We start from the raw sequence: 12,208 nt of genomic DNA, 5'->3' as shown, positions 1-12,208 counted from the left end.
AGAATAATATGAGCATACCGGTGTAACCAAACGTAGTATGGCTGGCAGTCCCCGGCCATACAGTGTAACCATCTAGTACTGTTATCCATAGCATCCACTTGAGCATATATTCTGGGTGGTATGAAGTTTACAACCAGAGTGGAGATCTGAGCATTGGTTTTTTTTACGAGGTGAATTATTTCGGGCTACCTGCCTTGCCATTTAGAGACTGAAATAAGATCTTCATCATATGAAGAGGTGTCAGAAAATACGTGAACACGAACAGTGAAAAATGAACCATTCCGGGGTGAAGTGTCAGACTCCTAGCGTAGAAATGGTGGCAGGGCAGAGGCTAAGCGCCCAGAACCTCTTGGGGACGGATGAACAGCGGATCTTGAAAGGTGAGGGGGTCATGCACAAAAGACTCGACCAGACTCTGAGACTTCAGGCGCCAGAGCAGACTCACCATCGATTTATCTATCTTGACACTCCCTCGCAGTCAAAAGAGGCTTCTTTGATCGACTCTTTCCTTTGTATAATTTGTGGTCCCTCAATCGTCACCCTGGGCCCAGCCGCACTGGGTCACTCACAGGCATCCACTTCTCGCTCACATTTCTTGTCCTGAACTCCCTTTGCGTCATACTAGCGCCGACCGGTTCTTCGACTTGCCTTCGTTCATCTCCTCCACCCTTATATATCTTTACTTTCTTCCCCGGGCTGTCTTTACAATGTTTACTGTAACTCGCCGTCGAGTCCTGGATGGTTTGAATAGAAGATACATTTACGGTCGCTTGGTGAGTTGTGTGCCTCGTGTTCCCTCCCTTTTTGATCGCCACTCGCTTTTTCCTTTGCGAACCGGATAAGCGTGGGTCTTTCTCTGAGCAACTGTTCTGATTGTATCATATCTTCGATAAACAGCCTTTACTTCATACTATTATATTCTTGATCGAGATGGCGGCAGCAACGCGTTTGGCGGCGAAGTTCAACTCCTACTATGCGGAGAAGCCGGTCCTGACTACAATGGTCACGAACGCAGTAAGCTTTCCTGAAGCTCGATGACTGGCAGACACAACCTTTGCGGAAGACACACTATTTGCGGCTTTGCGAATTCAGGTGCGCGGGTGCGTGATACTGTCGTACTGGCGAATATTCTAAAGAGATTTTCGGGCTCGTCCGGTCTTGTGTCCCTTGCAAGGGGAGAGACACAAGGGCATTTCATCCCCGTACCCTCTGATCGAGACGTCCATTATCACCCTGCCAGCCCATGAATATCGACGAAAAGCATAAGCAAGTGGCGTGTCTGAAGTGATGGTTGTGTGGCAGTGTCGACTACTGGCGTTACCTATCCAACTTCAAGTTGCTGACATGGCATAACAGATCCTTGGAGGAGTTGCAGACACCGTTGCCCAATTGATCACAGCATTTAGAACACGAGCGACAGCACCACAGAGTGATGATTTTATTTCGATCGAGATAAATGATTTGGACAAGGAAAAGCCGCCTGCCTTGGGAGAGCTAGGTCATGCTAGCCATGCACCTCCTCCGTTCGACTTCGAACGACTCACTCGGTTCATGTCGTATGGTTTCTTCATGGCTCCAGTCCAGTTCAAATGGTTCGGCTTCCTGTCGAGGGTGTTCCCACTCGCAAAGAGGAACCCGACCGTCTCTGCTATGAAACGAGTTGCTTTTGACCAACTTCTCTTTGCTCCTTTCGGTATGGAAATAAAAGTCAACAGTAAATAGCAGTAACTAATGAGTTATAGGTTTGGTGTGCTTCTTTTCGTTCATGACGGTTGCTGAAGGTGGTGGGAGACGGGCCTTGACCCGCAAGTTCCAGGACGTTTACCTGCCAACTCTTAAGGCAAACTATGTTCTCTGGCCAGCAGTCCAGATTTTGAACTTCAGAGTGGTTCCTATCCAATTCCAGATTGTAAGTATTGATTGAAACCTTCTCTTGTTTCCCTTGTCTAACAGCTCGCCCAGCCGTTTGTCTCCTCCGTTGGTATTGCCTGGACTGCGTACCTCTCCCTCACAAACTCTGCAGAGGAGGAGTAAATCATTGTTCGTGTCTATCATCACTAGAGCCTCGTTGAGGAGAAGCAATGCACTTAGTCGGTCAAGGTACTGGACTGGCATAATATAGCGGAAGCTCGCTTCTCTTTGGTGGGGAAAGGCGACTGACTTTGACTACGGGCTTGACAGCACACTGGTTGGTGCTGTTCTGCCCTTTGCATACGGTTATCTCGGGATTTTCTTATATCTCTGGCTGCTCTTTTCTTCCTTCATGTTGCTTGCTTACCAGGCGTTGTAATTGGATGGGCCATGTTGTCTTGGAGTTATGTTCAGGGGCGTGTCCCAATTGTTTATATGGATCACACAGGGTTGTGAAGTTCTTGCAGATAAATGTTGATTCTTACTATGCAACAAAATATCAATTACGCCATATTTTTTAACCGGACAACGTAGGCAAACCCCGCCGTCATGCACAGGAGGGGTTGGACTCGGGCCCTGGGGACGAAAACGGGACGGCTGTTTATAGATCCTTGGAAGGACGGAGCATGATTGCAGCTCATTACTACTCTATCCGAGGCTATCGAGAATGCGCAGGCTCAATGTTCACCCCCTAGACATAGAAGCCCGAAGCATTCCGTCATGATCGTGACATCAGTCCCGCATCAGCCCGAGCCCTCTCTCCCCTTCACCGGGCAGCCCCACCATGCCGCCAAAACAAATGGAAGCTCTTCGATTCCTACCCCGCCACTCACCGTGATACGGTTTCAGCATTTTCTTTCTCTTTCGACAGTAAAAGGGTAGTCTAGTCTCCTGACACGGGTTATTTATCCCTGGTTTCCCTCCGATTGCTGTTCCTGATCGACCATCTCTCCCGCTGCACAAGCTCCAGTCACAATGTCTCTCACCAGCAAGCTTTCCATCACAGATGTGGATCTCAAGGACAAGCGTGTCCTGATCCGAGTACGTCAATGAGTCTGATATCGAAGAATCCCGTTGAATTGATCACTAATGCGATTGTTCATTAGGTTGACTTCAACGTGCCCCTCGACAAGAAGGACAACACCACGATAACCAACCCCCAGCGTATTGTCGGTGCTCTGCCTACGATCAAGTATGCTATCGACAATGGAGCCAAGGCCGTTGTCCTGATGTCCCACCTCGGCCGTCCCGATGGCAAGAAGAACCCCAAGTACAGCTTGAAGCCTGTTGTGCCTAAGCTGAAGGAATTGCTCGGCCGCGACGTCATCTTCACCGAGGATTGTGTCGGCAAAGACGTTGAGGAGACCGTCAACAAGGCCTCCGGCGGCCAGATCGTCCTTCTTGAGAACCTGCGCTTTCACGCCGAGGAGGAGGGCAGCTCCAAGGACGAAGAAGGCAACAAGATCAAGGCCGACAAGGAGAAGGTTGCTGAGTTCCGTAAGGGACTTACTGCTCTTGGCGATATCTACATCAGTGAGTAGCAGCTTTATCCAGGGTTGTATAGATATTAAGCAGTAACTAATTGTTATGCAGACGATGCCTTCGGTACCGCCCACCGTGCTCACAGCTCCATGGTCGGTGTCGACCTCCCCCAGAAGGCCTCCGGCTTCCTCGTGAAGAAGGAACTCGAATACTTCGCCAAGGCCCTTGAATCGCCCCAGCGCCCCTTCCTCGCCATCCTCGGAGGTTCTAAGGTCTCTGACAAGATCCAGCTGATTGACAACCTTCTCCCCAAGGTCAACAGCCTGATCATCACCGGTGGTATGGCATTTACCTTCAAGAAGACTCTCGAGGGCGTCAAGATCGGAAACAGTTTGTTCGACCAGCCCGGTAGCGAGATCGTCGGTAAGATCATGGAGAAGGCCAAGGCCAACAACGTCAAGGTCGTTCTCCCCGTCGACTACGTCACCGCTGATAAGTTCGCTGCCGACGCGAAGGTTGGTTACGCCACAGATGAGCAGGGCATCCCTGACGGCTTCATGGGTCTGGATGTTGGCAAGAACAGTGTCGAGTCCTACAAGCAGACCATCGCTGAGTCCAAGACCATTCTCTGGAATGGCCCCCCCGGTGTTTTCGAGCTGGAACCCTTCGCTACCGCTACCAAGGCTACTCTCGACGCTGCCGTGTCGGCTGTCCAGAGCGGCGCTACCGTTATCATTGGCGGTGGTGACACAGCTACCGTTGCCGCTAAGTACGGTGCTGAAGATAAGATCAGCCACGTCTCCACCGGCGGTGGTGCCTCTCTAGAGCTCCTTGAGGGCAAGGAACTGCCTGGTGTTTCTGCTCTGTCAAGTAAGTAAATGACTATGCAAAGGAAACAAAGCATTTCCATTTAGAAACGAGATGATCTATACCGACCTCAACCTTGGGGGGTCGGCTACTTTTGCCATGAATCTAATGTACCATGACTTTTCTAAAATAATAAATCAATATTTTAACTACTTCGTTCCTATTTATGCATATTTCTAATTCAAAGTCATTGCTATAGCTACGGGACCTAGACTATAACGGTGATACGGCATTGTCGGTTTATAATTAGATTTGGAATATGAACATGCCTGTAAATTCAGTAAGAAGATCAGAGATATCTCGTGCAATAAACTAGGCTCCAAAATGCAGGCCTTATACTGACTGCACCATCATCACCATCGATTATTCCACGACCTCCTTGACCGAATATACTATCTTGGGAGCAGGTAGCGTAGCGAGAAATCGCAACTCCCGAACTCTAGCGAACCGCTCGATAGACTCGGCTATATATGCAATGTGGGATGGTTTCCATGGTTTAAGTGTCGTTTTCATGCATCGCTCTAGAATTCTGTTCCCCGTTCACAAACTATAAGGTGAATGGACGGACCCGTACGTAGACTGGAATAGGATTTCGAGTAATGGACACGAGAAAAGGTATGGTTTATTTAGATTATTATTCTCATAGTCATTGTCACTGTAGTTGCAATCGAATTAAGAGGAGGCGTCGACTTTCTTGAGCTCTTCCCTGTGATGAGATATGTAGGTTAGTCAATGAAACACGAAACAACGTCAAATGTGTAACATATCCATGGATATAGACAACGAAACACTCGGGTAGATAGGCAAGATGGTGGGGTATGCATCAGGCTGGAAACCAGGCATGGAATCGGAGGTGACAAAACACACTTCAATTGCTTGGAAAAGTCCTCAGCGGCGTCATCGTCATCCCAGCTCTCCTCCCACAAGTGAACATTATTCCCGTTCGCGGTTGCCTGCTCTGTCTCATTCTCTGGCCAGTCTGTTATATATCACGAAAAGATGATTAGTTATTTCCTTAAAAATGCTCGTCTTTGTTTTGAAGGACGAGGGATAGGGAAAATGGCGACTTGTGAATGGTGGGCAGTTCTCACCATCAACAGGGAAATCCTCGAATTCATCATCTTCCTCTAGAACGGTAGGCTTTTGTTGTTGGGGCTGTTCGGAAGCTTCTTGCTTCGTATCCTGGGATTGTGTGTTTGACATTATGGCGGCGGGTGGTGGGTAGGTCGTAAGACGGGAAGTGAGCGGTCTGCAGTTCGGTCGAGTTCTTAGGAGACAGCGCTATATATCCAGATGCGAGCGTGATGGGCGAGAAACAGGGGAGCTGGAAAGGTGAAAGTTGGAGTGCGGAGAACAAGCTGAGGTGCTCAGGTAGATCCAAGTTGAGGTCCAGGTCCCGCTTTGGCGTTGCCTTGTTAGGAATGGGCCGTCACATGTCTTGGCCTGTTTGAATTGCGCTCTCCTTCGGTCACCGGTCAACATAACTTGCAACAGAGTCAGACATACGGATGATTGAATTTCTTGTATCTCAGTTAAATGATCAACTACCGAGAAAGGACGCTTCTTGATAGAATTTTATGTCGCAATAGAGAGGCTCTTCCTGACGATCTGACCGGGCAATTCTCCAGGTTACTAGGTAAGGTGTATTTATTAGGTACTATTTACTCGGTGCCTCTTTTGGGGGAATCTGTAGCCACGACAAGAAACCCAAGAATCTAGCCCCGTGGAGATAGACGATTGCCGCGGCGCCATTTAGCATAAAATGCATAAACGAAGGGATTCAGAAATAACTATGATGTCACATCATTTGTTTCCGTCGGAACGAGGATGGTCGCAGCGGTCAGCAATGGCAGAATCCGTATACAGCACACCAGCACGAGGTCGTCTGTGAGACCCTGATTCGGAAATGGAGGCTCTGAATCGTTGGCCAAAAACGCTCTTTCAAAGGGCCGGATATTATTCGTGTCCCCGCATTCTGATATACGTCCCTGGGATCAGCCTTACCGCCTGATATCCTTCAGTTGTCCCGCTGCGATCAGAAGCTGAAAATGCTCCGCCTCCCCGGTGGACCACGGTTAGCTTTGTCCCGTTTGGTCGCTTCTTCTTCTCCTTAGTGCGAGCTGTGTCTCGACAGGAGTGTTACAATCTCCCTTGTCTCTTATAAGTTTACCATATTTTCGGTCCTTCGCTCTGTTGCTTCTGTTCGCTTGCCATTTATCCTTACTGTGGCTCAGGGCTGACGCTCCCGGGGATTCCTGCTCTTACATTGGAATTCGACCATTACGTCGTTTGTCTTACGGGTTTCGGACCGCCCGGACCACCATCTGGTTTTGAACAATTGAATTATTGACGGCCATAAACTACTTTCTGCTCTTACTTTCATTTTTTGGTCCTTCTCTGGTGATCTTGCATTTTAAGATATGTTTGGCGGCTGGTTCGGGGGCAAAAAGCCCAGTCCCAACGGCTCGACTCAGTCACTCGATGCTTCGTCAGAATTGCAGGACTGTAAGTAGTGTAATTGGCGGTTTTTTCTTGACTTTACAAGTTCACATACTGATGCTTGCTGCAGTAGAGGATGCAATTTCAGGTACGCCAGAGTTTATCAATGTTCTCGGCGCTTGGATCGGCGCCCAGAATATACTCTGCAAGGTGATCGATGAACGCTAATCTTTCCTCTTTTGATGTTTCTATCAACAGCTGCCGAGTTGATCCTCAACGACGATGTTGATGGTGCTGAAGAAGGCCTTTCTGGGCGAAATTCAGCCTTTCACTTGGTTCGTAGAGCTTTCTCCTGTTATTTGGTTCCAACCTACATGGATTTTGGTTGACAAGACTTTGCTGTGTAGATTGGGAGGGCTGTGGTAATGTTCATTAGGGCCACATTGGGCTTCGAGCAAGATATCATGCGCCAAGGTTTGCAAATTTCCACCTAGTCTCCATGTCAACTTTCTGTCCTAGCAACTTATGCCTTGCAGCGGCGGACCGACTCAATGACGCTGAGAATAAAGCGTACAATGATCAACAACGGGCCAAAAACCATTCCCAGTCCCCAGACACCTATCACTCCGAAATCTATGAACCGGGAACAGAGTTTGTTCTCATCCAGGCAATGGCGCAACTCATGTGTGCGGTTGTTGGTGTACTCAATGAGAGTCTCACAGAAAGTATAAAAGGCTTCTATAAGCTACGAAAGGCTTACTTCGCGCTGGATGCAGTTTTAAAAATGGAGGAAAAGTTCATGCAATCAAAACAGGCTGCTGTTATGAGTAGACCTTCGTCAGCTGCCTCTTTGAAGGGTAAAGAGGGCGGTTCTGTGAATGTCTCTGAAGATCTCTCTAATCTTAAAGTTGATGACGCTGGCACTGGCCCGGTATCAAGCAGTACCAGCACATCGGAGCTAATTAACCATGACCCGGAGTCCGATATTTTCAAAACCCAAATCGATGTTTTTATTCATTCTGGGGCTAGTTTCTGCTATGGAGTCCTCCTTTTGCTTATATCCATGGTTCCGCCAGCGTTCCACAGGCTTTTAAGCATCGTTGGATTCCATGGCGATAAGGACCGTGCTCTAAAATTGCTTTGGCAAGCCAGCAAGTTCCACAATTTACCTGGTGCAATTGCGGCATTGACGCTCCTTGGGTACTACAATGCCTTTGTTCGCTACTGCGATATCATGCCTGATGCTGTACCCGGCAAGGACGGAGATATCCAGGGTTATCCTCAGGAGAGACTCGAGGCTCTTCTCTCACGAATGAGGCAACGGTTCCCTAAAAGCCAGCTTTGGCTCCTTGAGGAGTCCCGTATGCATGGCGCTAACCACAGACTTGATGTTGCATTAGATATTTTGTGTACGAAAGAACACAGCCCACTAAAACAGGTCGAGGCCCTCAAGGTGTTTGAAAAGAGTCTGAATGCGTTGTACATCCACAAGTACAAACTATGTGCCGAAGCCTTCGTTGAGGTTCGCCCCCACTAAACCCATCTGGTGATACGTAGTAGGCTAACAAAAACGAAGTGCGCTGATCTTAATTCTTGGTCTCGTGCATTATACTATTACATTGCAGGAACCTGCCATATTAGTTTGTACAGAGAGCTTGCCGCAACCGACCCCGAGAAAGCAGATGAACATGCTCAAACGGCAGTCAACCTGCTCCATAAGGCTCCCAAATTTGCAGGAACGAAGAAGTTTTTGGCACGCCAATTGCCGTTTGACCTGTTTGTTGTCCGCAAAATAGCTAAATGGGAAGCTCGAGCCAAAGAATGGAATGTACCTTTCGTGGACGCCGTTGGAGTCGATCCTGTAGAGGAGATGATTTTCCTCTGGAATGGACATAGTCGCATGACGCAGGCACAACTCGAGGAGTCGTTGACAAGACTTTCATGGTCTGAAAGTGATGCGAACCGAACATGGGCTCGCGAGGGAGCGGAAGAGAAGGGTATTTACCAGCTCCTGCGTGCCGCTGTGTTGCGTTCAATGCGGCAGCATGAAGAGGCCAAAGAAATCCTCCAGACCTCGATTTTCACGTTAGACCGTTCCACGTTCAAGGGGCGCCATAAGGACGACTGGGTGTATCCCGTTGCCCACTTTGAGATGGCAGCAAACCTATGGATGGAGCGCCCGGCCTATATTGCACAGCATGGCGGACCGACGGCTCAGAAACAAAAGTCAGATGATTCACACAATTCTGAAAAGGAGCTGGTGCGCGAATGCAAAGAGAACCTGCAAAAGGCTGCGCACTGGGAGAGCTACGAGCAGGAAGCTCGCTTTGGGCTGAAGGTGACTGCTGCGCTGGAGGCTGTCGCGAAGTGGGAGAGCCAGCACTCGATGACACTGTAATGATGCTTTGTTATATATGGATGAGCCACTCGATGTACATGAACCGTGCTTTTATTTACTAGGCAATTGATAGACTGTTCCTGTTATATTATCCTATATTCAATTGTCTAACTATCGCATATGGATTAGTCATTCTGAGCACCTTGATCACGCTCTTTTCGCCTATATTCAGCAAGTATATCCTCGAAAGGATTAGTATAATGCTGACAATCTGTTTGACTCATCTTTGATGCAATGATGTTAGCCCGCTACGTTACAACTGCCCTTATACGCACAATTATTATTTAGTTTGGAGACGGTTTCCACCATTCTCGCGGTGGCGATCCACACTCCACTACCGCCCATGTCAAGCTCCCGGATAAGAATCCGGCGCCTTTCTCTCTCGATCTTTCGCCTCTTGACTAAAAATTGACCCGTCGACGCTACTTTCCAGTATATTGGCGTCTTTATGTCTTGCGCGGTGTTATGGATTGCCACTTAGATGATTCGGTGCTACACCATATCAGACCATAATGGCCTCCCGAGCCAACTCAACGAGTCTTCCCCTTACAAACGTTGGACGGAGTAGCCCGACGTCTGGAGTACAAAGTTCTGCCGACGATCATCTCCAGACTCCACCCCATACATGTAGGAGCGAATCGAGGGACAGGCTTATCAGACAGCCCACAGACAAGCGTTTTGGTGCTGGTTCTGGGACCTGGCCGGCTAAGACGGCTTCGATTTCCGAGCTTGGATAGGTCTGTCGCGTGGCCCAGAACCTTCAGGCAGAACTCTCGAAAGACCTTTTAAGTTATGGTTCCTGCTGGGCAGAGGTTTATTAACCGTTGGTTCGCCCAGATGTCGTCAGTCGTGGAGTGACGTCTGAACCGAATTCTCCACCTCCAAAAATTTCTCAATGCTGGGGTCTTTTTCCTTTGGTCTACAATCGCATTTTAAAAAAAAAATATTAATTCACCTTGAACGATTTCGGAGGTTATCTTACCTTCGAAAATGAGAAGAGAGGATGATCACACATCGCGCGCTTCCACCGACGATGCCGATGATATATCTTCCGTCGAAGAGCACGACCGCGGCCTCGATGCTTTAGAGAAGCAAACCACCGCATCATCCGCCTTTTCGGCGTTCGAACAGCGTGCGCAATCTGTCGTCTCTAGAATCCGAAGTCGGGAGCCCGGCCAGACGGCTCGCTTTACACATCCGCTGTCGCATACCAAAACCAAAGACGATGTGATCGTTGACTTCGATGGACCGGACGATCCTTACCGTCCGTTGAATTGGGGCTTCCGGAAGAAGGCGATCACAACGGTTTTATATGGGCTCACCACGATGGGTAAGCATATCCTTCCGCGGATCTGTAGGAAGCAATCGAAGCTAACACCTTGCTCTGCATAGGCGCAACTTGGTCGAGTGCTATGTAAGACCAGAAATGTGCTTCAATGAACACTCCGCGCGTTGCTAATGACGAGATAGCTATTCAGCCGGCACAGCTCAAGTAAGTTCAAGGTTCGGAATAGGCGAGGAAGTTAGTACACTGGGAACAACATTACTGCTTCTTGGGTTCGGTATGTCAGCTCCATCTGCAAGCGCGAGCCATCACTTTCTCGGCGCAGCTAACATTGTATACCCTAGGTTTGGGCCCGCTGGTTTGGGCACCCTTATCAGAAGTTTACGGGCGCAAGCCTGCCGTTTTAGGCCCTTACTTCATCGCCGCAATGTTCTCGTTTGGTAGTGCAACTGCGAAAGATGTCCAGACCCTCATGTTAACCCGGTTTTTTACTGGCTTCTTTGGTGCCGCGCCTGTCACCAATACTGGTGGTGTCCTGAGCGACATCTGGACGGCAGAGCAACGCGGGGCAGCTATAGTCGGTTACGCCATGGCAGTCGTCGGTGGACCTGTCCTTGGCCCTATTGCTGGCGGTGCAATCACCCAGAGCTATCTCGGGTGGCGCTGGACTCAATACGTTTGTCTCCCCGCTCAAAGCCATTCAATCGTTTGCTTTCTGACATACGCAGATAACCGGGATAATGATGCTATTCTTTCTAATCCTTGACGTCCTCTTTATCGATGAGTCCTACCCTCCGACCCTCCTACTCTATAAAGCTCGCCGCCTCCGTTTCCAAACCGGAAACTGGGCCCTCCATGCCCGCCACGAAGAGTGGGACGTCACACTCAAAGAGCTCGGAAACAAATATCTCATCCGCCCCTTCGCCCTCCTCACAACTCCAATCTGCTTCCTCGTCGCCCTCTACGCCTCCTTTGTTTACGGAATCCTCTACCTTTCCCTCGCCTCCTTCCCCGTCGTCTTCCAAGAACTCCGTGGCTGGAACCAAGTAGTCGGCGCGCTGCCCTTCCTCGCATATCTAGTCGGAATCCTCTGCGGCGCCTGTATAAACCTCGCCAACCAAAAATTCTACATCTCGCGCTTCAAAGCAAACAACAACCGCCCCGTCCCCGAAGCCCGCCTTCCACCAATGATGCTCGGCTCCGTGTTCTTTGCCGGTGGCCTCTTCATCTTTGGCTGGACTTCCCAGATCCAAATCCACTGGTTTCCGTCCATGGTTGGCGGAGCTTGCATGGGACTCGGTTTCTTCACAATCTTCCAAGCAGCGCTAAACTATCTCATTGACACATTCCAGTCTGTGGCTGCGAGTGCGGTTGCAGCGAATACGTTCCTGCGGAGCGTGTTTGCAGGTTGCTTCCCCCTGTTTGCGACAGCCATGTTTCGGAATCTGGGGGTACCCTGGGCGTCAAGCGTGCTGGGGTTTTTCGCGATTGCGTTGATTCCGATTCCATATCTTTTCTATATTTTTGGGCCCAGGATTAGGGCTAAAGGGAAGTGGTCGAGGGCGTCGGTTTATTCGTGAAAACGTTACTGAGCTTTTCGTCTTTATTTTTATTTTTGCTAGTTCTTACTTCTATTTTCTATGATGAGCTGGTGATTATTTATACCCCTGATTGAGCTCTTGGTTAACGAAAATGGTTGTCTAAGGGGGCATGTTGGTCATGATTGTTTAAGCGCTTCGACTTTTGCATTAATACCCAAAATATCTAGACATATTACTTTCACGTATATAGTGAAGTTAATTAAGGACAGGCATGGTAAAACAAAT

General features: G+C 49.0%; 5 protein-coding genes across 5 annotated transcripts; 4 read left to right on the top strand and 1 right to left on the bottom strand.

The window, feature by feature from the left end:
- Window positions 1-707: 707 nt before the first annotated feature.
- On the top strand, window positions 708-2,034 carry ASPVEDRAFT_119461 (Mpv17/PMP22 family protein; the record flags this gene model as incomplete). Its single annotated transcript, XM_040805700.1, has 5 exons — window positions 708-773; window positions 898-1,014; window positions 1,357-1,693; window positions 1,743-1,909; window positions 1,963-2,034. The coding sequence occupies 5 exons, from the start codon at window positions 708-710 to the stop codon at window positions 2,032-2,034; spliced, it is 759 nt and encodes a 252-aa protein (XP_040663276.1).
- Window positions 2,035-2,886: 852 nt separating this feature from the next.
- pgkA (phosphoglycerate kinase pgkA) lies at window positions 2,887-4,271 on the top strand (the record flags this gene model as incomplete). The annotated part of the gene is made up of 3 exons (XM_040814174.1): window positions 2,887-2,952; window positions 3,018-3,444; window positions 3,505-4,271. 3 exons carry the CDS (start codon window positions 2,887-2,889, stop codon window positions 4,269-4,271), a joined length of 1,260 nt encoding a protein of 419 aa, XP_040663275.1.
- A 188-nt stretch (window positions 4,272-4,459) lies between these two features.
- Window positions 4,460-5,791, bottom strand: ASPVEDRAFT_36926 (proteasome regulatory particle lid subunit SEM1). Its single transcript, XM_040811329.1, has 3 exons — window positions 5,352-5,791; window positions 5,128-5,239; window positions 4,460-4,966 (listed from the first exon to the last, which is right to left on the bottom strand). The coding sequence occupies exons 1-3, from the start codon at window positions 5,461-5,463 to the stop codon at window positions 4,933-4,935; spliced, it is 258 nt and encodes an 85-aa protein (XP_040663274.1). The 5' UTR covers window positions 5,464-5,791; the 3' UTR covers window positions 4,460-4,932.
- An 889-nt stretch (window positions 5,792-6,680) lies between these two features.
- ASPVEDRAFT_79220 (TTC39/IML2 family protein) lies at window positions 6,681-9,097 on the top strand (the record flags this gene model as incomplete). Its single annotated transcript, XM_040816666.1, has 6 exons — window positions 6,681-6,765; window positions 6,830-6,847; window positions 6,958-7,034; window positions 7,107-7,173; window positions 7,236-8,221; window positions 8,276-9,097. 6 exons carry the CDS (start codon window positions 6,681-6,683, stop codon window positions 9,095-9,097), a joined length of 2,055 nt encoding a protein of 684 aa, XP_040663273.1.
- Window positions 9,098-9,961: 864 nt separating this feature from the next.
- On the top strand, window positions 9,962-12,114 carry ASPVEDRAFT_295931 (MFS transporter). The gene is made up of 5 exons (XM_040810245.1): window positions 9,962-10,427; window positions 10,490-10,511; window positions 10,568-10,659; window positions 10,790-11,058; window positions 11,111-12,114. Exons 1-5 carry the CDS (start codon window positions 10,088-10,090, stop codon window positions 11,960-11,962), a joined length of 1,575 nt encoding a protein of 524 aa, XP_040663272.1. The 5' UTR covers window positions 9,962-10,087; the 3' UTR covers window positions 11,963-12,114.
- Window positions 12,115-12,208: the final 94 nt, after the last annotated feature.

This window comes from Aspergillus versicolor, assembly GCF_001890125.1.
Source record: "Aspergillus versicolor CBS 583.65 unplaced genomic scaffold ASPVEscaffold_1, whole genome shotgun sequence".
Classification (NCBI taxonomy): Eukaryota; Fungi; Ascomycota; class Eurotiomycetes; order Eurotiales; family Aspergillaceae; genus Aspergillus; species Aspergillus versicolor.
This window is presented reverse-complemented; position numbering and strand designations above follow the sequence as displayed.

What these genes read in the sequence shown, in the direction of transcription:
- ASPVEDRAFT_36926 (XM_040811329.1), bottom strand. Translation starts at nt 5,463, where the DNA reads ATGTCAAACACACAATCCCAGGATACGAAGCAAGAAGCTTCCGAACAG. An exon ending in CGAGGATTTCCCTGTTGATG is followed by an intron (nt 5,240 to 5,351) that starts GTGAGAACTGCC and finishes GATATATAACAG; the next exon opens with ACTGGCCAGAGAATGAGACA. An exon ending in GACTTTTCCAAGCAATTGAA is followed by an intron (nt 4,967 to 5,127) that starts GTGTGTTTTGTC and finishes ATCTCATCACAG; the next exon opens with GGAAGAGCTCAAGAAAGTCG.
- ASPVEDRAFT_295931 (XM_040810245.1), top strand. Translation starts at nt 10,088, where the DNA reads ATGAGAAGAGAGGATGATCACACATCGCGCGCTTCCACCGACGATGCC. An exon ending in GCAACTTGGTCGAGTGCTAT is followed by an intron (nt 10,512 to 10,567) that starts GTAAGACCAGAA and finishes ATGACGAGATAG; the next exon opens with CTATTCAGCCGGCACAGCTC. An exon ending in GGTGGCGCTGGACTCAATAC is followed by an intron (nt 11,059 to 11,110) that starts GTTTGTCTCCCC and finishes TGACATACGCAG; the next exon opens with ATAACCGGGATAATGATGCT.